The sequence below is a fragment of the Mirounga leonina genome, unplaced genomic scaffold (assembly GCF_011800145.1).
Source record: "Mirounga leonina isolate KUSES-001 unplaced genomic scaffold, KU_Mleo_1.0 Mir_173, whole genome shotgun sequence".
Taxonomy (NCBI): domain Eukaryota; kingdom Metazoa; phylum Chordata; class Mammalia; order Carnivora; family Phocidae; genus Mirounga; species Mirounga leonina.
In genome coordinates, this window is record NW_023270447.1 from 64,417,494 (window position 1) to 64,444,927 (window position 27,434).

Genomic DNA, 27,434 nt, shown 5'->3' on the forward strand with positions numbered 1-27,434 from the left:
CCAGCCCTCCCCTCACTGGCTACATTATCTTGATCAAGATCCTTTGGAAGCCTGAGTTTCCTTATCTATACAATAGGGATGTTATTATTTTATTTTTTTATTTTCATTTTTTGTTATTATCCTGTTTTATAAGGTGGTTGTGAACATTAATGAAGAGAATGCTCATCAAGTGCTTAGCATAGAATCTGGCATGTAGTAAGTGCTCACTATTTTTTTTAATTTTTTAATTTTAATTTTAATTTTTTTAAATTTATTTGACAGAGAGAGACACAGTGAGAGAGGGAACACAAGCAGGGGGAGTGGGAAAGGGAGAAGCAGGCTTCCCGCTGAGCAGGGAGCCCGATGCAGGGCTCCATCCCAGGACCCTGGGATCATGACCTGAGCCGAAGGCAGACACTTAACCGACTGAGCCACCCAGGCACCCCTATTTTTTTTTAAAGATTTATTTATTTATTTATTTGAGAGAGAGAGAGAGTGAGCGAGAGAAAGAGAGAAGGAGCAGGAGGAGGGGCAGAGGGAGAAGCAGACTCCCCGAAGAGCAGGAAGCCTGATGCGGGACCCTGGGATCATGACCTGAGCCGAAGGCAGCCGCTTAACTGACTGAGCCACCTAGGTGCCCCTAGTAAGTGCTCACAATTATGGCAACTCTTATTATTTCATTTGCTTCTTACAATAATTCTGTAAGATACTGAGGGGAGAAAGGGGATCTATTTTACAGCCGAGGAAACTGAGGCACAGTGAAATTAAGGGGTATACTGGGAGCAGAACTTGGTTCTTCACAGTGCCAAACACAAAGTCAGGTGACAAGCCCTTTCGTAGCCATTACAGAATGGTGGCTTTGCCTGTCTCCTCTGATGGCTCAGTGATGGCAGAATGATAATGGGGTGAGGGGGTAGGGTGTAGAGGAAAAGGGTGGTGGAAAGCACTTTTCAACATAAAGTGATATAAGACTCTTGGTTGATGTGGTCTGGATAGTATTCCCCTCTCCTTCCTTCCAGTATTCTTTTAAATAAACTTCTTTATTTTGGAATAATTTTAGATTTACAGAAAAGTTGCAGAGAATTTGTTTACCCTTTACGCAGATGCTAGTATTTTCTGAAAACACCTCCTGTGTGCCAGGAACTTTCTGGGCAGAAGGAATACAGCAATAGAACTATCTCTGCTCTCCACTGGAAGATCCCAGAGTTTGTGAGAGGAGTGGACCCTGGAGTCCTTAGTTTGTGGTTCTCGAAGGTATTGCTGCCTCCATGTCACTTGTCAGAGATCTGCTAAATCTATTAAGTTAGTGTTTTCAGGAGTGGGGCCCAGGAAGCTGTATAAAAACAAATGTTGAAAAAACAAACGTTCGAGGGGATTCTAAGGCAGAACTTGTTTGGGGAATTCGTGGTCTGGTGCAGCGTGTCCATTTCCCTGTGCAGGTGAGAGAGCACCATGGCTCAGAGCGTGGAAGCCACTGGCCCCAGCTCACACAGCCAGGAAGTGGCAGAGTCTAGACCAGAAAGCAGGTCTCCTGGTTCTATGCTCTCCTTACACTGTGATTCCCTAATGCAGAACAAGAAATGAGTTTAACTTGCAACAGGAACACCCCAGGTAGAGTTTAGAAGAGTTTCTTGGGTATTCAGGCGTTACTAGTTAGGTTCTTGGCTGCAAGGGACAGAAACGGATTCTGGCTGATGACTCCTGTAAATGAGTTTTATTGCAAACACATTGGGTAGGGAAAGAAAAATGATTTCTCGACTCCTGCTCACACTTCTGATGCCAGATATGTGGGTTTTTCACGCCAAGCAATTCTGACACCAACTACCCCCCTGGTTAAGGGCTCAGTGCCCTCTGACTGCTCCCCACTTAAGACTCCAGGTGCAAGTCTGGGCTTCTGATCAACTGGCTATTAATTGGGGTTCCTATGACCCCCTCCTTGGGCTTAATAATTTGCTAGAACAGCTCACGGAACTTAGGAGAGGGCTTTACTTATTATTATTGTTTTTTTATGTAAAGGATACAACTCAAGAACGGCCAAATGGAAGAGATGCATGGGGCAGGGTGGATGGGAAAGGATGCAGAGCTTCCACGCGCTCTCTAGGTGTTTCATTCTCCCAGCGCCTCACTGTGTTTACCAACCTGGAAGCTCTCTGCATCTTCTGTTTAGAGTCTTCATAGAGGTTCCATTACATAGGTGTGATTGGCTATTGACCATTGCTGATTAAAATCAATTTCTTGCCCTTCTTCCCTTGCCGGAGGTGGGGCTGAAAGTTCCAACCCTCTAATCACATGGTTATTTCCTCAGGCAACCAGCCCCCATCCTGTGGGAGTCGCTTCCTTGGAGTGCCAGCTCAGGTCTGGTTCAAAGGGGCTTATATGAATAACAGAAGATGCTCCTCCCACCCCTGTCCCTCAGGAAATTCCAAGGGTTTTAGGAGCTCTGTGCCAGGAACTGGGAGTGAAGACCAAATAGATATATCTTAGTATATCACAGTATCACAGGTAGGTTACAGAATCATTGGAAGGCTGCAGAAACAAGGTTTGGGAAACACGCTGAGACGAAAGGAGTCCAGGTACCTAGATCTACACCAAAACCACGTTGCAGGGCCAGGCAGGTGAAGCAGGCCCCATGGCCGCTGTGTGCTCAGTGCGGCAGCCTGCTTGGAAGATACAGCTGGCCTTGGGTGCCCGATGCCACCCTGTCCCCAACCGCGTGCACGCTGGATATGCTGCTTTATAGTGCACCGCTGTAAAGAACTTAGCCAGACTTCAAGCTCCAGCCTCAAGAATCCTAAGCCAGTGCGGCTGATTGATGAAGCCAAAGTCACGACCTGAGCCTTAGCAGCCTAGGGACCTGGAACCGAGAGGACTGGGGATTTTTACCTTCTGTAGCGGGAAGTGGTCCTTGCTGCCCGCCAGGATTCATGAGATGTAGAATTCCCCAAGAACCCTGACAAACGGCCATTATGTAAGTGTTATCAAAAGAAGACACTGGGAGCCCTTGACATTTGCAGCTTCAACACTTACGGTTTTTGCATTTCATTAGCTACGCCCAAAGGCCCTTTGTAAATGGACGTGAATTGAATGACTTTGCTGGAGCCAGTCATTTCCTAGTGAGTGAGCCAGGCCTGCCATGCCACTTGGACATCTCACGGGATTTCACTCTTCTCTACGAGTTCCAGCCTGTAGGTAACCTGCGTGCAGTGACTAAAATCTTTGTTTCTTGTTGGAGGAGTAGAAAAGCCTCCTAAAAATAAATCACTTGATAGTGCTAGAAATAGAAATGAGAAGAAAGTGAAGAAGCTTGAGAAACTGACTTTTTTTTTTGTGTGGCCACAAATAGAGGTTTCGGATAAACTTGGCATGGAATGCCAAGTTCAGCAGTGCCTAGGATCTCTGATACCAAGCGAGCTACCATGTGTGTCACATAGATAAAAGGAAAAGTGCTTTGGGAAGTTTTTTTTTTTTTAAGATTTTATTTATTTATTTGACAGAGAGAGACAGCGAGAGAGGGAACACAAGCAGGGGTAGTGGGAGAGGGAGAAGCAGGCTTCCCGCGGAGCAGGGAGCCCGATGCAGGGCTCAATCCCAGGACCCTGGGATCATGACCTGAGCTGAAGGCAGACGCTTAATGACTGAGCCACCCACGCGCCCCAGGAAGTTGTTAATGAGTGCTTCAGCCAGTGCAGAAACTGCTCTTCGAGAGAGAGGTTAAACTTTACTTAAAGATGAAGAGGCACAATTAACTAACCGAGGTTCTATTTTCTTTTCTTTGGGACTTTGGGTGCAAAGTGTTGAACATAGTTAATTAATACTCCTCACACAACAGACTTTATAAATAAGTTTACATCTGCATTTATAGAATTATTTAGGGTCTGAAATGCAATCACTTAAAAACTTTACGGTTATAATTTATAACATAATTTTGGGAGACACTATGTGGTATATTAAGGCTCCTGAAACGTCTTTGGAAAAAATCCCTTGCCATTGTCAAGGATCTCCCGTGTAAATCTCCTTATGGAAATCTTTTTTTCTACATTTTTTTTTTTTAAAGCAGAAGAGTGTTCTGGGTAAATGAGCACAGCTCCACCCTTTCCAATCCTTGGCCAACACAATGGCTTCATGATTCATAACCTGAGCAATGCTTATCCCAGATAAAGTCAGGATGTAGGGAAGTTCTGTCCACTTTTCCTCTTAAGAATACTTCCCGGGGCGTCTGGCTGGCTCAGTTGGTAGAGCATGTGACTCTTGATCTCAGGGTCGTGAATTTGAGCACCATGTTGGGTGTGGAGCCTACTTGAAAAAAAAAATAAAAAAGGAAACTTGCCAACCATGAAGGGAAGGTCTTTGGCTTTTGGTTCACAGGGGGAATATCATTTTTTAAAAAAAGATTTTATTTATTTATTTGACAGAGAGAGAGACAGCGAGAGAGGGAACACAAGCAGGGGGAGTGGGAGAGGGAGAGAAGCAGGCTTCCCGCTGAGCAGGGAGCCCGATGCGGGGCTTGATCCCAGGACTCTGGGATCATGACCTGAGCAGAAGGCAGACGCTTAACAACTGAGCCACCTAGGCGCCCCAACATCCTTTTTAACAATCTACCCTCATTGTTCCATACTAGTAGGATGAGAACTTTCCACAGCAGTGCCACCCAGTTTTGATCTGTATGTGTGTGTGCATGTGTGTGTGAGAGAGACAGAGACAGAGAAAGAGGGATGGATTTCAACAAATTGTTGACCTCCGTCCGCTAAAGATAAAAGGTAGGAGGTGAGGCATAACATCAAGCCAACATTAAGGAAAGCCCAAGAAACTCGGATGATCTTTGCTTAGTGGGTAAGAAAGCACAGTCAGTGCAGTAAATAATTCCACTCCATAGATAACACAGTGATGAGAGTGACCAAGTGAATAATTTGATAGCTGAGATGCTTTTATATCTTTTAGACTATATGATGTGTTGTAATCATTGCTGAGTTGTTTTGAGATTCCTGCTTCATTTAATTGGGACTTCAAAAATTCTGGTAATCTGATGTATGCTTCCAGAGACTCTATCCCCACTCTGACCTGTAGAGCCTATGGAGTATCTGGACCACACCCATGCAAGGACAGAATTAATGGTTATAACCTTAGATTAGCCTGGAGAGGAAAACCTTGGACCCAGGAGCAGTGGTGCTGGTGAGCTGATTTCAGCACAGTATAAGGAAGAACTACCTAAGAATTAGAACTGTCAGGGGGAGCCTGGGTGGCTCAGTCGTTAAGCGTCTGCCTTCGGCTCAGGTCATGATCCCGGGGTCCTGGGATCGGGCCCCCGCATCGGGCTCCCTGCTCGGCAGGAAGCCTGCTTCCCCCTCTCCCACTCCCCCTGCTTGTGTTTCCTCTCTCGCTGTGTCTCTCTCTGTCAAATAAATAAATAAAATCTTAAAAAAAAAAAAAGAATTAGAACTTTCAGAAAATACAACAACCCTATTGAAGTATATTCTGGTTCTTTGTAATTTTTCACTACTGTAAGTAGTTCTGCACTGAACATCTTTGAAATACAGCTTTGTGTACTTCTCAAATACATTTGCAGGATAGATTCCTAGGAGTAGGGTGATTCCATTGAAAGGTATATGCTTTTCATATTTTCTGGGTACTGCCCAATTGCCTTCCCAAAAGACTGCACCTATTTCCCACAGCCTCATGAGTATGGATAACCCTTTTCTTTCTTTCTCTTTTTTTTGGATAATCTTTTTCATTGTTTGATCAGGAATGTTTCCAAGATGGTGAACTGTGCTCAGGAATTCAGGTGTGGGAGCAGAAGATAAACAGGAGTGGGAGGGCCAGGGAATGCCGGAGTCTGGAAGCATACCTGTGAGCATTGAGCAGCAGATGTCGGAGAGATACTTAATCAAGGAGGCACACAGACAGGGCTCGAAGTCAGAGTGTGACCATCACTGAGAAGAGAGGTAAAACCAACATGCTGCAGTTACTACCAACATTTTCGTCTGTTGCTAGCGTCTGAAGTAGCTGGAACTACAGGTCAGATCTCTCTGCTGTGTGTGCCAAGGAAGAAAGCAGACCCGCAGTGAGTTTTGGCGAAGCCCAATGGGTCAGATATCTTTGCAGCACAGGAAATCCATTTCTCTAAACTACCTAAAATGCTGGGCTTGACTCTCTAAAATTTCTAGGAAATTTGAAATCTAGAGAAAAAATTTTGAGGAAATGTCATCCTTAGGTTTTTTTTAGCTCCTTTTTTAGCTATAAAGTTGTATTAACAAGGTAGAATTTCATTTCCTCATAAAGTGATCGTGTATGGTATTTGAATTTACAGTAGGACTCATTAATACAATGTTAATCATCCCTAACTGAACTTTTTATTTATTTATTTGAACATTTTATTTTACTTATTTATTTATTTATTTATTTTTTTAAATGGCTCTTTTTTTTTTTAATGGCTCTTTTTTTTTTTTAAGATTTTATTTATTTATTTGAGACAGAGAGAATGAGAGACAGAGAGCATGAGAGGGAGGAGGGTCAGAGGGAGAAGCAGACTCCCCGCTGAGCAGGAAGCCCGATGCGGGACTCGATCCCGGGACTCCAGGATCATGACCTGAGCCGAAGGCAGTCGCCCAACCAACTGAGCCACCCAGGCGCCCTATTTTACTTTTTTAAAAGTAATCTCTACACCCAACATGGGGCTCAAACTGACAACCTTGACATTAATAGTTGCATGCTGTACTGACTGAGCTAACCAGGGGCCCTTGAACTATTATTAATTTTTAAAGATTTTATTCATTTATTTATTTTAGAGAGAGAGAAAGTGCGAGCGGGGGTGGGGGATGGAGGAGCAGAGGAGAAGGAAAAGCAGATTCTTCCCTGAGTGCAGAGCCTGACATGGGGCTCGATCTCTCAACAGTGAGATCATGACCTGAGCCTAAACCAAGAGTTGCACGCTCAACCCACTGAGCCACCCAGGTGCCCCTGAACTTACTTTTAAAATGCTTGAGTATTTGCTGTTAAAAGCTACAGATCTTAAATCCACATTGTTTTGCCAATTATGAGAAGTTGTGAATCTAGAAATAACATCATTCAAGGAAAATTAATGAAGGTCTACAGACTCAGTGTCTGACCCAGGGAGGTTGGGTAAGTGGGAGGGTGGGAGATGTAGGGGAGGGAACTTTCTTCTCAGAAAAGTTGCTGGGGAAAAGTAATATAAAAGGGGATTTCTCTTCTTCCCTAAATTTACTGAATATGATCTATTGTAATGTGGAAATTGCCTAATGAACTATTTTAAAAACAAATTCAATAGGAGTTGATTCCCAGTAACTTGCAGTGTGAAAATAGGCCCTACACTTAGCCCCATCCCTTTTGTCTTTCCATCCTTCCAGCCAACCATCCACACACCCACTCATCCATCTATAGCAAATAATAACTAACAATTATGGAGTGTTTACTATGTGCCAGATACTATTCTAAGTGCTTTACATGCATTGCCTTGAACAATCTTTCCAACAATGCTATAAGGTAAGTTCTATTATTATCCCCACTTTATTTTTATTTTTTTGAATTATCCCCGTTTTAAAATGGAATCTGAGAGTTTCCCAATAAATTATAGAATTACTGTATAGCTCAGCAATTCCACTCCTAGGAACATACCCCAAATAACTGAAAACAGGAATTCAAACAATGCACAGGGGTGTTCATAGCACCTCCATTCATAGTAGTCAAAGATGGAAACAATCTAAATGTCCTTCAACAGACGAATGGATAAACAAAATGTGTTTATAGGGGCACCTGGATGGCACAGTCGGTGAGCATCTGACTCTTGGTTTTGGCTCAGGTCATGATCTCAGGGTCCTGGGATCTAGCCCCATGTGGGGCTCTGTGCTCAGCATGGAATCTGCTTGTCCCTGGCCCTCTGGTCCTCCCCCTGCTCGTACTCTCTCTCTCACTCTCTTGCTCTTTCTCTCCATGTATCTCTGAAGTGAATAAATAAAACGTTTTAAAAAATGGGCTTATATATCTATACAATGCAATATTATTTAGCCATAAAAAGGAATGAAATACTGGGGTGCCTGGCTGGCTCAGTCAGTGGAGCAGGTGACTCTTTTTTTTCTTTTTCAAGTTTTTATGCAATTCCAGTTAGTTAACATACAGTGTAATGTTAGTTTCAGGTGTAGAGTTTAGTGATTCATCACTTACATACAACACTTGGTGCTCATCACAACAAGTGCCGTCCTTAATCCCCATCACCTATTTCACCCATTGCCACCTCCCCCCCAGGATGCTTGATCTCAGGGTAGTGAGTTCAAACCCCATATTTGGGTGTGGCACGTACTTAAAAAAAAAGGAACGAAGTACCGATATAGGGCCACAACCCAGATGAACCTTGAAGACTTACTACTACTGAGAGAAGCCAGACTCAAAAGGCCTCATATTGTATGATTCCATTTTCATGAAATATCCAGAATAAGTAAATCCATAGAGACAGAAAGCAGATTAGTGGTGGCCATGGGCTGGAGGGAGGTGGCCACAGAGAGATTGCTTAATGGGCATGGGGTTTTTGTCTGAGGCAATGAAAAAGTTCCTGAACGAATAGTGGTGATGGTTGCCTAACATTGTACATGTACTTAATGCCACTGAATTGTACACTTTAAAATGGTTTAGGTGGTAAATTTTATGTTATGTGTATTTTACCATATTTTAAAAAAATGTAATTTGAGGCTCAGAGAATTTAAGTGACTTACCTACGTTTACAGCTGACATGTAGTGGAGCTGTGTTCTAATCCCAGTCATCTGGCACCATGGATCATGTTTTTTAAAAAAATTACAGTGAAAAACTTTATTTGGGGTCATTTAGGAAATTTAGATACATTAACCTAAGCTGAAAATATCAGTATTCTAAGATCTCATTGGTGAAGCACATATTGGTGACACAAACACTAGATCTAATCTTCACAATGACTTTGAAAGTTTCGCATCATTTAGTTTGTGTGTGTGTGTGAAATATACAGAACTTAAAATTTACCATTTTAACCATTTTAAAAAAATTTTTTAAGATTTTATTTATTCATCTGAGACACAGAGATACAGAGAGAGAGAGAGCATGAGCAGGGAGAGAGGCAGAGGGAGAAGGAGAAGCAGACTCCCCGCTGAGCAGGGAGCCCGACGCGGGGCTCGATCCCAGGACCCTGAGATCATGACCTGAGCCGAAGGCAGACGCTTAACCATCTGAGCCACCCAGGCGCCCTGCATTTTAACCATTTTTAAGTGTACAGCTCAGTGGTATTAACTACATTACGTTGTTGTGAAACTCTCACTACCATCCATCTCCAGAACTTTTTTGTCTTCCCAAACTGAATCTTTGCACTCATTAAATACACAACTCCCCATTTTCCCCCACTCCCCCCACTCCCTGGCAACCACTATTCTGTTTATGATACCAGGCCCAGAGCCATTCCTGGGGTTGCAGAGAAAAATAAGACAAGGCCATGCCCCCGGTCTGTGTTTTTGTCCTCTAGTGACCTTGCCACTAGCTCTTCTTCACTGAGTCAGAGAAGTCCAGCTGCAAGACAAGAGTTCTGTTGAAGCAGGCCGAAGGGATGCCTGTGCGTGGGGAGCAGGAGAAGGAAGTCAGTGAATGAATTATGGTTGAGATGAAAGATGGAGGAAGAGATTTCAACAGGGAAGTCTGTTGGGAATGTTGAAGATGAGAATTGGGAATATAATCATTGCCTTCTTTTTACTTCAGATAATTCTGAGGAGTTCGTGAGATTTTGCAGTGGAGATATGCTTTGACATGCCAAGGGTGCTCTGCATATGTGCTGTGCATACGTGGTGCTCTCACATCACTCCGGAAGTGGATTTGTTTGAACGGCATAACTCAGGAGATCAGTTTCAATGGGGCATGCAGATGACTAGCTGGTTAGGGTATCGATTCCTCCTTCAAGACATTGGGCCACAAAGTGGAGGGCAGAAATAGTACAGTAGTTGAGATGTTAGGATCAGGTAAAGGTGTCATAGATATGGCTTTATTAGTTTTTTAAAAAATTAAAATAGTAATACATACTTTAAAAAAATCAAATAAGGGTGCCTGGCTGGCTCAGTCGGTAGAGTGTGTCACTTTTTTTTTTTTTTAAAGATATTTTTGGGCGCCTGGGTGGCTCAGTTGGTTAAGCGACTGCCCTCGGCTCAGGTCATGATCCTGGAATCCCGGGATCGAGTCCCGCATCGGGCTCCCTGCTCGGCAGGGAGTCTGCTTTGCCCTATGACCCTACCCCCTCTCATGTGTTCTCTCTCATTCTCTCTCTCTCAAATAAATAAATAAAATAAAATAAAAATCTTAAAAGATATTTTTTTTATTTATTCATTTGAGACAGAGAGATACAGAGAGAGAGCATGAGTAGGGGGAGAGACAGAGGCAGAGGGCGAAGCAGACTCCCTGCTGAGCCGGGAGCCCGACGTGGGGCTTGATCCCAGGACCTGGAGATCACAACCCGAGCTGAAGTCCGTTGCTTAACCATCTGAGCCACCCAGGTGCCCCAGAGTGTGTCACTCTTGATCTTGGGGTTGTAAGTTCAAGATCCTCATCAGATGTAGAGATTACTTAAAAACAAACAAACAAAAAAACCAAATATAAACAGAGGTGGATTTTCTCTGAAGCTAATAAAGCTTAAACTTCAGATCTGTCACTTGCATGGGCTCCTTCAAAGGCTGTGTATCCACTTTTGCAATTTTTATATTTTGTAATATTAATTTTATATTATTTTTCCCAAAGAAAACCCCCCAAATTGTTTACACTTCAGGCTCCACAATAGAGGGCAAAAATCTAGTGAATCCCACCATGCAGATAATGATAATTCTCCACATTTCTTCCTGTATGTGTATCAGTACATTACTTTTTACAAAGATTGGATTTTACTCTATGTACTATTTTGCAACATTATTTTTTTCCCTTCATTTTTGAGCCCCCCCTCCCCCAACTTTGACCACAGAAACATGTGAATGATTTAAGTAGTTTAACCAGGAGTAAAAAATAACAGAACCAGACCAACAGGAGAAGGCTAGAACATGGCAGAGGGCATGGCACGGGGAAAGGAGAGAGTATGTGGATCAGTCCTCACTGTTACAGACATGCTGCCTTGGTGTCTTATGCACCTGCTTGTTGTCCTCTATCACAGTGTAATGATGTAATTATCTGTATGATTTTAATTGACCTCTGTCTCTTCCATTACGTTGTAAACACTTTGGGGTGGATGGTAGCCTGATACATAGGTGTTTCGTAGATATTTACTGAATAAATGCTTGAATAATTGAATGTTGAGGATTGAGTTCAAGGAAATACTTGATGTGGAAATTAGTAGGAACTCTGCCAAGAGCTTCAGATGTCCAAGAGTTGCTGGGAAGATGTGTTTCAGGAAGGGTATTGACCTTGTGCCTGGAGAACCAGTAAGGAATGGCCTTCCTAACTCAAGTGTGCTACAGAATGGGCAATGCTGGTATTTTAGAAAGGACACTGGCAATTTAGAGAAGGTGTAGGTTTGAATCTTTTGAGGGGGGCAGGGTGTGTAGCTCAGTTTTTTATCTATAAATGGGACTACAAATCCCTACCTTCTGGGGTTATTATGGAAGTCCAATGAGTCAATAGATGTGAAAACCCCCAGCTTTGTTCCTGATACACAGCAGATGCCCAGTAAATTATTTTTGATTCTGAATCAGAAATCAGAGACCTATGTTTGGCCTTTGAGTAGAAGCAAGATGAAACTGAGAAGGGAGAGACTGTTTACTCCAGCTGGACAAGACTGGATTCAGTTGTGCAGTGTGCATGGTTTAAGCTCTGAGATGCATCACCTCACGACAAAGCCATCTCTTACACTGATGGTTGACTTGACAGTTAGTGGCAGAGGGGAAGGAAAGGGTATACAAGGCAGTTTCTTATTCCAAGGCTCTAGTCCATCCTTTAGGTGGTGGCAATAGATGAAACCAGAAGTGATCCCTGGGGGTCTTCTCCTTCATTTGGGGAGACCCTAGCATTTTGTCACAATTGTACACAGATGATGAGAGTATGGATATTATGAGTATTTGGGTACCAGATCTTCAATTGCCTTCTATTAATATACAGGAAAGGCCTTGGAAACCAATGGTTATACAGAGAGCCCAGGAAAGAGCCATGACCCAAGGACTATAGGGTTATCTATTTTTCCTTGACATTCATGGCCCTTTCAGGTGGAGGGAGGACCCAGGACAATGGCTGCTGATCGTGATTTGGAGATGGAGGATATGAATCTGAACATGGACAGAGACATGAAAGGAGAGCTGGAAGAAGAGAAGGAAATGAGAGAGGACAGGGGAGGTAAAGATCCCCTCAAGAATAAAAAGGTCCACAGGATTGTCTCAAAATGGATGCTTCCTGAAAAGGTTCGAAGAGCATACCTGGAGAGAGCTAACTGCCTCCCACCCCCTGTGTTCATCATCTCCGTCAGCCTTGCCGAGGTGAGTATGTTGGGTGGTGGGCACTAGAGCAAGTACCACTGGGGAACTGCAGAAAGACTGGGGGGAAGGAGAAGGGGCTTCGATCACATCTAGAGAAGAGACTGGATAACATGTAGGAAGAGAGCTTGGTGGTGGCAAGTTCAGCACACACAGAACTCAACCTCACCCTCTCTGGAGCCCCCTTAGGTCTTTCATATGGTCACAGTCACTTTCAGCCAAGGGTTGAGTTTTTTCAAGCAAGTCCCCTGCCCAGCAGTGACTACGATTTTCAGTGGCTTCATTTAATTTTAGTTGCTGGGGCTGTAGAAACCAAATAATCTTGGGGTCACAAATTGGTTTGATCTCATGAACCGACTTTGATTGATTGGTAAGGTCTTTTTGTGGAGCCAACACAGAAGCTAACCAGAAGAGCTATAGGCTCCCTCCAGATTTCAGTAGGGAAAAAAATGGGATCCCCTATTGATGTCTACTGTGGGCAGCATGTAGTGTGTTTTTAGACTCTGATCTCGTCAGCCCTTTTATTTTTCAGAAAAAGAGTACAAGGCCCAGAGAGGTGGAATGACTTGCCCAAGGTCACATTTAGTGACTGGGCCAGGACTGGGCTTCTCCTAAGCCTCATCGCACCTGCCATGATGTCTCATAAAAGAATTGGCAGGGGATGGGTATGTGTGGGGTGTGACTTCAGGGACATTAGGAAGTCTCTAATGTAATCCTCTTAATTCCCACGGATGTCTCAGTTTTCTTTTTTCTTTTTTTTTTTTTAAAGATTTTATTTATTTGAGACAGAATGAGAGAGAGAGAGAGCACATGAGAGGGGGGAGGGTCAGAGGGAGAAGCAGGCTCCCTGCCGAGCAGGGAGCCCGATGCGGGACTCGATCCAGGGACTCCAGGATCATGACCTGAGCCGAAAGCAGTCGCTTAACCAACTGAGCCACCCAGACGCCCAATGTCTCAGTTTTCTTAACAAGGACTGTATTAGGGTTCTTTAGAAAAATAGAACCAATGGGGTGTGTACATATACAAACACATATTATCTATCTACTATCTTTCTATCATCTATCTACCTATCAGCTATCTATATCTATCCATCCATCCGCCTACCTACACATGCCATCCATCCATCCAGCCACCTACCTACACATGTATATTGAGAGAGAGGTTGATTTTAAGGAACTGGCTCATACCATTATGGAAAATAGGCAAGTTCAAAATCTAGGGTAGGCCAGCAGACTGGAGACCTAGGTGTAAGTGTTACAGTTGGGAGTCCAGAGGCAGTCATACCGGCAGAATTCCCTTTCCCTCAGATGAGGTCAGTCTTTTCTATTAAGGCTTTCAGCTGATATGATGTGACCCCATGTTATGGAGGGTAATCTGCCTTATTCAAAGTCTATTGATTTAAACTTTGATCTTATCTAAAAAATATCTTCACAGAAACATCCAGAATGATGTTTGATCAAATTCTTGGCAAATTCATATAGCCAAGTTGACACATCACATTAACCAGCATAGGGACCTAGCCTCTTACGGCTCAGATAAAGAAAAGGCTAATGTATCAACGTTTCTGGCACACTCTATCATGTTATCCTTCCAGCCTATGGATTGGCGGGCCTACCCATGGTCCAATCAGGTGTGTGAGTGCTTGGCGAGTGTGGGAATTGGGGAATAAGGATAAGGTATAAGATACCAAATATGACTGCTGTAGCCTGTACTGTGGAGAAGGCAGTTTTCTATAGAAGGGTCGTGGAGCGGGTGCTGAGATACCTATTCTCTCACAGAAAGATCCGTTTTTCAAATAAACTTTTGGAATAAACTTTTTATTTTGGATTAATTTTAGCTTTATAGAAAAGTTGCAAAGATAGTACAGAGAGTTCCTGTATACGTCTCACTTAATTTCTCCCATTACTAATACCTTATATTTCCATAGTACATTTGTCAAAACGAAGAAGCTGACACTGGTATACTACTATTAACTAAACTGCGGGCTTCATTTGGAGGTTTTTTTTTTTTAATTTTTTTTAAAGATTTTATTTATTTATTTGACACAGAGAGAGACAGCGAGAGAGGAAACACGAGCAGGGGGAGTGGGAGAGGGAGAAGCAGGCTTCCCGCTGAGCAGGGAGCCCAATGCGGGGCTCGATCCCAGGACCCTGGGATCATGACTTGAACCGAAGGCAGACGCTTAACAACTGAGCCACCCAGGCATCCTCATTTGGAGTTTTTAATATGTATTTCTACCAGCTTTCCCATTAATGTCCTCTTTCTTTCCCTTCTGCCCCTCCAACCCCAAGTATCGCATTCCATTTAGTTTCTGTGGCTCCCCAGTGTCCTCTCATCTGTGACAGTTTCTCAGTCTGTCTTTGTTCTTCATGACTTTGGTAGTCTTGAGGCGTATGGGCCAGGTTTCTGTAGACGATTCCCCAACCTGGGCTTGTCGATGTTTTCCTCATGATTAGATCAGAGTTATGGGTTTTGGGGAGGAACACACAGAGGCGAAGTGCCTTTCTCCTCATGTCACATCGGGGAGTACGGGACATCCACATGACATCCCTGGCGACATGAGCCTCCATCACTTGGTTAAGGTCGTGTTTGCCGGGCTTCTGTGCTGTAGAACTATTATTGTTCCCTTTCCCTATTCTATTTCTTGGAAGCCAGCAGTGACTTAATTTCATATTAACTTGTAAGTAAAAGATGAAATGGTGGGAATGGGAAGAGGAGGGTGGAGGGTATTTAAGGGGGTAGAGAGGTTCAGAAAGAGTCTTCTTTATATTTGGTCTAGGGCTGCTCCTCATCACTGGAGGAAGTGGGATATGACCACAGTTATATGATCAGACATTTAACGGCAAAGACGTTTAACTCCTGTCATCTTCTGAGCACACACTGTGGAGGGGCCCACTTGAGAGCTAATCATTTGAAAGCAAGGTAGTAGTGCCCGTGGGCTTTAATAGGGCCACTCTCTGCAGAAGGTGGTTAACATTCATGTCTGCCCCTCCCTGGCAGTTGGCGGTGTTTATTTACTATGCTGTGTGGAAGCCTCAGAAACAGTGGATCACCCTGGACACAGGCATCCTGGAGAGTCCCTTTATCTACAGTCCTGAGAAGCGGGAGCAAGCCTGGAGGTTTATCTCCTATATGCTGGTCCATGCTGGGTAAGGAATGATACTAAGTTGCTGAGGTCGGAGGTGACTGCAAGTACTCCTAACCCCCAACATTTGGTCGGTGCTTTATTATTGATAAGGCACTTACATGTCAATAATACTCCTGCTGTTTTGTGTCTGAGGTTTCAGGGATGTGGTTACTCGCTCCATATCACTTGGCTAAGTTGCAGAACTAGAACCTCAACCCATTCGTGCTAACTCCAAGTCCAGTGTACTTTATATTGCATTATAACTGCCTGATACTGGTATTTATACAGGGATATTAAATGAGAAGAGACCCCATCATTACTAAACCACACGTATGTTCCCCTAGTTGTTTGATTTTGTTAAAATGTTCCCTTTAGGGTATGAATCAGTCCCTCCCTCCGTACCCCTGCCACACAGTTAAAAAGAATTAATTCATGAACGCTTTGTTGAGTGTATAATACTGTTGTCCATCTGGAATAATACGAGCAACAGGCAATGCAGTGCCTGCCTTTTAGTTATAGCTTCTTACATGCTAATAGTCCTTAATGATCTTGCTCAGAACCCAGGATTCACTATGCCCACTGCAGACAGTGAGCAGCTTGCTGGTGGCCCCGTTCAGATGAGGCCAACTTCATCGGTGTGACCTACCCAACCCTGGACCTTGAAGGATGACTCTGGCCAGGGGCTAACTAGCCATCGATGGCAGGACACAGGGCTCAGAGGCTTGACAAATAAGGACAAAATTGTTCATTGCCCAGTTTCTATGGATACTTTCAGTTTGGTTTTTCATTTAACATGCTCTGAACAAATGTGGTTCCTGCACTCAAGGACTTTAAAATTATAAGGGTGAACAGTCAAATAGTAAGGCAAGGCCATACAGTAGTTACTTAACTTCTTTGTGCCTCGGTTTCCACATCTGTAAAATGGGGTAATAGTACCTACCTCATAAGGTTGCTGTGATTAAATGAGACAGGGGTTATAATGTAATTTTTGCAGTACCGGGACACATAGTAGGCCCTCACAAAGAATCCTCAAGGCTGTGTAGGACAGGCCACATATGGGGTTGTAGAAGTTCAGAATGCTTCGGGTTGAAAGTAGCCAAAAAATCTAATGGGGGCCTGAACAAATGGAGGTTAATTCTTTACCAAATAAGGAGCCCCAAGGTATGTGGTTAGTTCATCAGTTTAAGGAAGCCAAGCCTCTTGGTTCTGTGCTGGCATCTCTGCTCTTCCCTTGACCTTTGTCTTGTGGTTGCAAGTTGGTGGCTGTAGCTGGGCGTTAAAAGCAGGAAGGGGAAGGGTAGGCCCACGTGCTGTTGACACCCATCCCTTCCGTCAGGAAAGCAGCTCTCTTACCAGTCTCCCATCGGCCAGAGCCACGGACATGGCTACCCCTCGCAAAGTCAACATGAGCTCTTCCAGCCTCACTAGAGGACGCAGACAAGCGATAAGGAAATGGATGTGGGATTAGTTACTGTAACATAAAGACGGAAAGATCAGAATGGGGATGGTTTCCCACATGACCTGGATCCAAGCTGGACCTGGAAGGGCAGATAAAATTTGGATGACAAAAGTTAGTATTTCTATTCCGGGTATATGACAGGATCTCATCCTTATGCCATTTCTGCTCTTGCTATTGCACAGCAGAAAGAATGCTGAGGGCGATTCTTTGGGGTTTTTTTGTCCTACTGGTCACTTCGTCCTCCAGCTGTTCCCAAAGGATAGGATGGGATGGCTTCCTTTGGCTTTGTTCAAATTCACAAAGGGCACATATTTCCAAATACTCTTTATGTCTGATGTCCCTGTAAGACTAGCACAACTGTCCCTGCTAGACTGTTTGCGCTGAATTACATGTTAACTTCTTGTGTGTCTCTGAAGATGACTTGGGCAGTGATGGTTGTGGCTGGGTGTGCACGTGGTGATGAAGGTAAGTAATCTGTTCTGTAGGCTATGCCCAGAGAGCCTCTGCTGGGTATTTGTTAAGTAAATTATAATGCAAAACACAATCCTGAAAGCTAATAGGAAAGCTGCTACATGTTGTGAAAGATCCAACACCTATTTCATTTTTTAACTTTTTGGTTTAATCTGAAATCTCTCAAAAAAAAAAATCTTGTGCAGTGTAGCAACTAAATTAAGGATGACTATAATGTGGGCATGTACCAAAATACATTCAAAGATTCTCCAGAGATGCTTGTGGGGTTTGACAGGCAAAATAATATGACTTTTATTTAAAAATATTTTTACCTCTTTAAAAACTAGAATAAAAACCACCAGCACTTAAATATGTTACATGCCAAACTGTAGGACATGGGAGATATTAACTTTAGCTAGTGTTACTGGGTAAACTTTCTTTTTTATTCTGGTAAATTGTCTTTTCAACTTTTTAAAAAAAATATTTTAATTATTTATTTGACAGAGAGAGCACAAGCAGGGGGAGTGGCAGGCAGAGGGAGAGGGAGAAGCAGGCTCCCTGCTGAGCAAGGAGCCTGACTCAGGGCTTGATCCCAGAACCCTGGGATCATGACCTGAGCCAAAGGCAGACGATTAACTGAGCCACCCAGGCGCCCCTCAACTTTTTAATGTAGAACCGGGGATGGGGTTTCTCTTGCCATCTCTGTTTTATTAAAGAATATCCTAAGATTGCAAGACCCGTTGTTTATTTTTGTTTATTTTTTTTAAAGATTTTATTTATTTATTTGAGAGAGAATGAGAGACAGAGAGCACGAGAGGGAAGAGGGTCAGAGGGAGAAGCAGACCCCCAGTTGAGCAGGGAGCCTGATGTGGGACTCGATCCCGGGACTCCAGGATCATGACCTGAGCCGAAGGCAAGTTGCTTAACCAACTGAGCCCACCCAGGCGCCCGCAAGACCCGTTGTTTAAAAACCTATTGAAATTTGGGGTGCCTGGCTGGCTCAGTCTGTAGCTGGGGCGACTCTTGATCTCGGGGTTAAGACTTCCAGCCCCACGTTGGGTGTGGAGCCTACCATGCGTGAATTAGGATTTTCTCAATACCGTGCAACCGAAACAAAATCAGATGCAGGGGGCTGACATAAAATGCCAATTGTCATCTAAGCCCAATTTCAAGTTTTGTTCCTTAAGCCATCCTCATCACTCTCTGTTTGATGTTGTTAGTCACTGTTATAAAACAGAACTTATAAAATAAATGTATACTTCCAAAATGTCCTTTTATCTGTTTTACATATTGAGGCTCCATGTTGAGATTTTACTTAAAAAAAGTCACCTAAAAAAATTAGAAAATGGAATTTGAACTAGAAACAATACACCAATGCCTGTTCATGTCCCAATGAAATAACTGTGTGGGTTAGTCATAATATTTGACTACTGTGTTTGTCTCCGCAGAGTTCAGCACCTCGTGGGGAATCTCATCATGCAGCTCGTTTTGGGTATTCCCTTGGAAATGGTCCACAAAGGCCTCCGAGTAGGGCTGGTGTACCTGGCAGGAGTAACTGCAGGTTGGTATCCTGAGGGTAACACAGAATCAGTGCCTCTGCACTCTAAGGAGGCAATGCACAAAGCAAAAGTAATAAACATTTAAGTCAAGATTTACTGCAGGGAACCTGATAAGCATTAGAAATAAGTTAATTAGGGGCAGCTGGCTGGCTCCGTCGACTCTTGATCGGGGTCATGAGTTCAAGCCCTACATTGGGTGTAGAAATTACTTAAATAAATAAAGCTTCAAAAAAAAAAACCCAAAAAACTTTAAAAAGTAATTAGAGTTAAAATATTTGAGATAAGATAAGCAGATAGCATATATATTGGGTAGTGACTTAACAGCCAGATTATGAAGGCCCAGTGTGTCAGGCTAGTGATCTTGGGAAGTCACATGAGCAGATTTGCTTTTAAGAAAGACAGCTTGAGGGGCGCCTGGGTGGCTCAGTCATTGAGCGTCTGTCTTCGGCTCAGGTCATGCTCTCGGGGTCCTGGGATTGAGCCCTGCATCGGGCTCCCTGCTCGGCGGGGAACCTGCTTCTCCCTCTCCCACTCCCCCTGCTTGTGTTCCCTCTCTCGCTGTGTCTCTCTCTGTCAAATAAAAAAAAAAAAAAAAAATCTTAAAAAAAAAAAAAAAGCTTGAAGAGAACGAAGAGAAGAGCTATAAGGGCCCAAAGGCTCAGTAGAGACTAGCAACATATGCAGTGATGGCCTGAGGAGAAAATATTAGAATTCCCATCCATCCATTTATTTATTTATTGGAAACATTTTTTATTTTTAAAGATTTTATTTATTTGACAGAGAGAGGCATAGCGAGAGAGGGAACACAAGCAGGGGGAGTGGGAGAGGGAGAAGCAGGCTTCCCGCAGAGCGGGGAGCCCGATGCGGGGCTCGATCCCAGGACCCTGGGATCATGACCTGAGCCGAAGGCAGACGCTTAACGACTGAGCCACCCAGGCACCCCCCTTTTTTTTTTTAAATGAAACTTTTTTACATTGCAGTTGTATGAAGTCAATGCCTAGGGGGTCCCATGTATCCTTTAACCAGTTACCCCCAATGGTAACGGCTTGCAAAATTCTAGTGCAGTATCCTAACCAGGATATCCACCTTGATACTGTCAAGGTGCGAACGAGGATTCCTCACGTTGTATTTTTATAGCCATACCCTCTTCTTTCCCACCCCCCCATACCTTCCTTCGCCCCTGACAACCACTAATCTGTTCTCTATTTCTGTAATTTTCTCAATTCAAGCATGTTGTATAAATGGAATCAAATAGTATATTGCCTTTGGGATTGGCTGTCTTCACATAGCATCATTCCCTGGAAGACCCATGTAGGTTGTTGCATGTATCAATACTTCATTCATTTTAATCGCTGCGTAGTATTCCACGGTATGGATGGGCCACTGTTTGTTTAACCCTTCACTCCCATTTGGGGCTATTACAAATAAAGCTGTTATAAACCTTTGTGTACAGGTTTTTGTGAAAAGAAGTATGGAGTTTTGTGAACAGAAATTTTCATTTCTCTGGGATAAATGCCCAAGCGCACAGTTCTTAGGTTGTATGGTAGTGCCTATTGAGTTTTTTAAGAACCACCCAAAATGTTTTCCAGAATGGCTGTTCCTTTTTACATTCCACCCAGTAGTGTAGAAGTGATTCCGTTTTCCACATCCTCACCAGCATTCGTGTTGTTGCCATTTCTTATTTCAGCTGTGCTCAGAAGTGTGCAGTGATCTCTCATCATGGCCTTCATTTGCTTTACTCAAATGGCTAATGATGGTGGACACCTTTTGATGTGTATAACCTCGTTAGTGAAATGCCTGCTCATGCCTTTGCCCACTTCCTAATTAGATTTCTTTCCTTTTTTTTCCTAATTAGATTTTTTAAAACCATTGAATTCTGAGAGTTCTTTACATATTCTAGATCCCAGTCCTTTACTCAATGTGTAGTTGACAGGTATATTTTTCTCCATGTGTAGCTGTCTTTGCTACACTGTTTTAATAGAGTCTTTAACGGGGAGCAAAAGTTTTTAATTTTGATGAAGTCTGATTTATCATTTTTTCCTTTATGAATCATGCTCTTGGTGATGTCTAAGAACTCTTCACTGAGCCCTAGGTCCTGAAGATTTTCTCTTATGTTGTCTTTTATAGTTTTATGCTTTACATTGGAATATGTGATCTGTTTTGAGTTGGCTCACTGTTGCGTAAGGTATGAGGTTTAGACTGAGGTTCTTTTGGGGTTTTTTTGGAAACCCAGTGACTTCACAACAATCTATTAAAAATTCTGTTTCCTTCATTGAATTTTTTTTTGCACCTTTGTCAAAAATCAGTTAGCTGTACTTGTAAGGCATTATTTCTGGGTTCTCCTGTTTGTTCCACTGACCAATGTGTTACCCTCCACCAATACCATGTCCTCAATACCACTGTAGCTATACTATAAGTCTTGAAATCAGTGAGATTCCTCTCATCTTTTGCGCATTTTAAAGACTATGCATTTTTCTTTTACAAAGAGATGAGTGTCTAATTTGCTGACTTTTTTCTCCCTGTGGTAACAAATGGCTTTCAGTAGGATGCTACTGAACAGATGTTGTTGAAAAAGCAAACGCAAAATATGTTCCTTTGACGACATAATAGCATTTTTCATACAAGGAGAAAAAACATAACTGCTTTTCCAAAGATACTTACGCTCTGAAAGGGCATTTTAAAAACTAATGATTGGACATCGTTCTCTCATTGTGTGATTTTGCTGCTGGGAATGATGCAACAAGTCTTAGAAATTCACACTTAAAATGCGGGAAACAATTTCCTCATCAGTTTGAAGAGTTCTCAGTTAAGAGTTGTAGTGGGTTTTAAACATAGTTTATAACACTTTCTGATTAGTTTGCAAAAACAAATGACTGATGCTAGGAAAGGTGGGAATTAACAGGTAAATTACAACACAATTTTTTTTCATAATTGGAGTACGCAGAGTCAATAATGTAATCCTCCCATTTGAAACTACATGTCATTTTTAAATTTTACATTTTGGGGGGCGCCTGGGTGGCTCAGTCATTAAGCGTCTGCCTTCGGCTCAGGTCATGATCCCAGGGTCCTGGGATCGAGCCCTGCATCGGGCTCCCTGCTCAGCGGGAAGCCTGCTTCTCCCTCTCCCACTCCCCCTGCTGTGTTCCCTCTCTCACTGTGTCTCTGTCAAATAAATAAAATCTTTAAAAAAAAAAAATAAATTTTACATTTTGGCTATGACAGTGAGTAAGAGGAAATTTCTATAGAAAATAACTGAATTTAGAAGTATATATTTGTACTTTGGGGTTATATTTAATGAGGATTTTCAAAAAATAATGCTTATTTTATAAATCTGCTCATTGAAAGATTTTTTAAGTTAAAGACTTTATTTTTTTAGAGCAGTTTTAGGTTCACAGAAAAATGGAGAGGAAGACACAGAGATTCCCCATAACCCCTGCCCCCCCCCATGCACAGTCCCCCTGCTCCCACCCATTTATCGACATCCCCCTGCAGATGGGTATTTGTTACAACTGATGAATCCTCCACTGGCACATCATAATCACCCAAAGTCCATAAAGAAGTTCACTCTTGGCATTGTACATTCTATGGTTTGGGGCAAATGTGTAATGACATGTATCCATCATCAGAGTATCATATGGAGTATTTTCACTGTCCGCAAAATCCTCTGTATTCTACCTATTCATCCTTACCCCCACTCTGACCCCCACCCCCTGATCCTTTCACTGCCTCCATAGTTTTAGCTTTTCCAGAATGTCATATGGTTGGAATCATATAGCATGTAGCCTTTTCAGATTGGCTTCTTTCACTTAGTAACATGCATTTAAATTTCTCCCTTGTCTTTTCATGGTTTGCTAAACATTTTTTGTACCAGGGGCACCTGAGTGGCTCAGTTAAGCTGCTGACTCTTGATTTCCGCTCAGGTCATGATCTTATATATCTTATAAATAAATAAAATCTTAAAAAAAAAATAGGGCCATGCTGCCTCTGATCCTGTGGGGGAGAATCCTTCCTCCCTTCTCCCTAGCTTCTGGTGGTGGCCGTCCGTCCTAGTCATTCCTTGGCTTGCAGGTGCAGCCCTTCGAGCTCTACGTCCATCGTCATGTGGAGTTCTCCTTTCACATTCCCCGTCTCCTCTAATAAGGACATGGTCATATTGGTTGAGGGGCCCACTATACTCCAATATGACCTCATCTTAATTAATCACAGCTGCAACAATCCTATTCCCACATGATATCACATTTTGAGGTACTGGGGGTTGGAACATCGCATCTTTTTGGGGGACACAATCCGACCTTTTGCAGGGCTCAAAATTTTTTAACTGATGATGTTACTAGCCTCCTCGAGCAGTGGGGCCAGAGAGTAGGAAGCCTTTAGGAGATGGACTTGGCAATGCTCAGTGACATAGCTCCCCAGTCGGCTTCCCTCTACTTTTGTGGAACCTGTTTTTCCACCTTCTACTTCCAGTCCTGCACACACCTGTTTTTCCTGCCCTTGGAAGCCCCCGCAGCTTGATTTCGACCTGTGGAATCAGCCCTGCCCCAGTTTCAGAGGAGAGAGAGGAGAGAACGTGATTAACCTGTTCACATCCTCTGCCCATTTTTGCAATAGCTTCCTGGCAGGTGTGTCTCTCTTTGCTATTCTGGTCTTCACACTGCTGCCTGGGTCACCTTCCTCAAGCACAGATTAGATCATCTTATATCCTTCCTAAAACACCGACAGCGCCCAGAAGAAAGTCAAAACATCTAAGATTGCTCATTACCCTCCACTATGTGGCCCCATTGCCTTTCAAAAAAGAAATTATACATAAAGAGGTTAAGGGGAGCTTGATGTAAAATGTTTTTTTATTAACTTTTTTGATGTATGATTGACATACCAAAATCTGTACATAATTAATGTATACGACTTGATGAGTTTGTAGATAAGTATACACCTGTGAAATCTTCACTACAATCTATGTCATAAACATGTCCATCAATTCTAAAAGTTTCCTCTTGCCCGCTTTCTTGCTTTGCTTTTTTTCTAGATTGCTTAATATGTCAAATAACTTTAGTTTCCCCCCCTTTACTCCTGGCAAAGTGTGGTCCATGGATTAGCTGCATTGGTATCACCTGGGAGCTCATTAAAATGCAGAATATTGGGCCCCACACCAGACCCACTAATCAGAATCTGCATTTGAACAAATCCAGAAGTGATTTGTATGCACATTAAAGACAGAAGTGATGGTCTGCAATCCCACCCAGTGTTCCCCAGTCAGACTGATCATCACAATCTCCCGGAGAGCTTGTCATAGCTAAAGCCATCCAGATCCCACCCAGATCTACTGACTCAGAATCTCGGAGGATATGGCCTGGCATCTGTTTTTGTTTTGTTCTGTTTTCTGTTTGGTGAGGGATAATTGACATATAATAAGCTGCACATATTTAAGGTGTATAATATGGTAATTTTGATACGTGTATACACTCATGAGACTATCACCACAATCAAGATAATAAACGTATCCATCGCTCCCCAAAAAGTTTCTTTGTGATCCTTGAGAACTGCTCTCTACTGCCCCTCCCTGTCCTTTCCCTGGCAACTACTGACCATTAGAGATTAATTTGTATTTTCTAGAATTTTATATAAGTGCAATCATAGAGTATGTACTCTATTTTTGTCTGGTTTCTGTCAGTCAGCATAATTATTTTGAGATTTATCCATGTTATTATGTGTATCAATAGTTGACTCCTTTTTATTGCCAAGTGGTATTTCATTGTGGGGATATACCACAAATTGTCCATTCTCCTTGTTGATGGTTTCCAGTTTGGGGCTATTGCAAATGAAGCTTCTATGAACATTTGTGTGTAAGTATTTGTGTAATCAAATGTTTTCAGCTTTCTTGGGTAAATACCTAGGAATGAAATGGCCGGACCCTATCTGAGGGTATGTTTAACTTTTAAGAAAACTGCCAACATTTTAAAATAGCTTTACTGAGATAGAAGTCATATAGTGTACAATTCACTCATTTAAGTATTTAATTCAATGTTTTTTTAAAACTTAATTCACAGGATTATATTCCCATCATCACAATTGAATTTTACAACATTTTTGTCCCCTAAAGAAACCCTGCACCCCTCCTTACTCTTCACCCCATTCTCCCTTCCCCAGCCTTAGGCAACCACTAATCTTCTGTCTCTTTAGATTTGCCCATTCTGGACATTTCATACAAGTGGAATCATATAATATAAGGTCTTTCCTGATTGGTATTTTCACTTAGTGTAATGTTTTCATTGTTCAGTGATGTAGCATATATCAGTGCATCATTCCTTTTTATTAGACAATATTCCATTGTGTGGCTGTATGTTTTCTCTATACATTCACCAATAAATGGACGTTTGGGTTATTTTCAGTTTTCGACTATTATGAATAACACTGATATGAATATTTGTGTAGAATTTTTTTTGTTGATCTCTTGGATATATATCTGTAAGTGGAATTGTTAGGTTATATGGTACAAAGTACAGTTCACCCTTGAACATCGTGGGTGTTAGGGGCACTGATCCCGCTCACACAGTTGAAAATCCACATGTAATGTTTGACTCTCCCAAAACTTAACTACTAATAGCCTACTGTTGACCCAAAGCCTTACCAATAGCATAGTTGATTAATGCATATTTTGTATACATTATTACGTACTGGGTTCTTACAATAAAGTAAGCTAGAGAAAAAAATTGTTAAGAAAACCATAAAGGGGGCATCTGGCTGGCTCCGTCAGAAGAGCATGTGACTCTTGATCTTGGGGTCATGAGTTTGAGCCCCACTTTGGTATGGAGATTACTAAAAAAAAAAAATAAAACTTAAAGAAAATCATAGGGAAGATAAAATACATTTTTGGTACTGTACTGTATTAGTGAAAAAAAATTTACATAAGGGTGGACCTGAGCAATTCAAACCCGTGTTGTTCAAAGGTCAACTGTAGTTCCATTTTATTTTTATTATTTTATTATTTTTTTAAGATTTTATTTATTTATTTGAGATAGAGGGAGAGTGAGAGAGCAGGAGCAGGGGAGCAGAGGGAGAGGGAGAAGTAGGCTCCCTAGTGAGCAGGGAGCCCAAAGCGGGGCTTGATCCCAGGACTCTGGTACCATGACCCGAGCCGAAGGCAGACACTCAACCATCTGAGCCACCCAGGCACCCCTGTAGTTCCATTTTACACCTTCATGAGGAGTTCCAGCTCCTTCACATTCTCAACAACACTTGCTGTCATCAGTCTTTAATTTTAGCTAGTCTATTTGGTGTATTATGTTATCTCACTGGGACTTATTTATTTATTTAATTTATATTTAAAAAATAAATTTTGGGGGCACCTGGGTGGCTCAGTTGGTTAAGTGAATGACTCTTGATCTCAGCTTAGGTCTTGATCTCAGGGTCATGAGTTCAAGTCCCATGTTGGGCTCCATGCTGGGTGTGGAGACTATATAAAAAATTAAAAAATAAAAATAAGTATTTTATTTTTAAGTAATCTCTACACCCAACACAGGGCTCAAACTCACAACCTGGAGATCCAAAGTTGCATGCTCCACTGACTGAGTCAGCCAGGTGCCCCTCTCACTGGGTTTTAATTTGCATTTCCTGACAATTAATGCTGGTGAATATCTTTTCATATGCTTGTTTGCTATCCACATATCTTCTTTGGTAAAGTATCTGCTTAAATCTTGCCCATTTAAAAATTGGATTATATTCTTTGTTATAATATAATAATGTATATTCTGATTATAAGTCCTTTATCAGATATATGACTTGCAAATATTTTCTCCTAGTCTGTTGCTTGTCTTTTCATGCTCTTAATAGTATCTTTTGAAGAAGAGGAGATTTAAAGTTTTGATAAAGTATAATTTATACTTGTAAATTTTAGGAACTGTGCTTTCAGTGTCAGCTCTTGCACATTTGTATGGGGGGTCAGATTTATCTCCATATTTCATATTTTTGATGTGCTGTAAATGGTACTATTTAAAAATTTTCTATTTCCAATTCTTCATTGCTGTGACATGGAAATAAAGTTGATTTTTTTGTACATTGACTGTCTATCCTCCAACTTAATTAACTTATTATTTTTAGTAGTTAAACAGTTATCTGCTTATTCCTATCTTCTGTTGGAATTTAATAAGGCAAAATCTTGTGGGCTTGCCCATGTTATCACCACTTCCAGTGTCCTCCATTACTTTGTATAATTCCATATTTTCATCTGATATTTTTTCCTTCTGCCTGAGAATTTCCTTTAACATTTTTTAATTAAAGATTTTATTTATTTATTTTAGAGACAGAGAGAGCATAAGCAAGCGAGGGAGGGGTAGAGGGAGAGAGAGAATCTTGAAGCAGCCTCCCCGTTGAGCATGGAGTCCGGTGTGGGGCTCAATCCCAG

General features: G+C 42.2%; 1 protein-coding gene and 1 long non-coding RNA gene across 5 annotated transcripts in view; one reads left to right on the forward strand and one right to left on the reverse strand.

Moving 5' to 3' along the window:
• RHBDL2 (rhomboid like 2) overlaps positions 1 to 27,434 on the forward strand; it is a 47,831-nt gene that overhangs the window by 10,052 nt on the left and 10,345 nt on the right. The window contains exons 2-4 of the mRNA XM_035018981.1: positions 12,178 to 12,444; positions 15,442 to 15,590; positions 18,926 to 19,038. Of these exons, the coding sequence (XP_034874872.1) occupies positions 12,199 to 12,444; positions 15,442 to 15,590; positions 18,926 to 19,038 (508 nt within the window). The 5' untranslated portion in view covers positions 12,178 to 12,198. The remainder of the gene's footprint in view (positions 1 to 12,177; positions 12,445 to 15,441; positions 15,591 to 18,925; positions 19,039 to 27,434) is intronic.
• LOC118019597 overlaps positions 1 to 27,434 on the reverse strand; it is a 48,583-nt gene that overhangs the window by 2,699 nt on the left and 18,450 nt on the right. For 3 of the 4 annotated variants that reach the window (XR_004681714.1, XR_004681716.1, XR_004681713.1), the window contains one exon: positions 14,717 to 17,106. This is a non-coding gene — a long non-coding RNA (uncharacterized LOC118019597). Of the gene's footprint in view, positions 1 to 5,821; positions 5,907 to 14,716; positions 17,107 to 27,434 lie in introns of those variants that run through there. The other variant, XR_004681715.1, reaches the window with a different exon arrangement.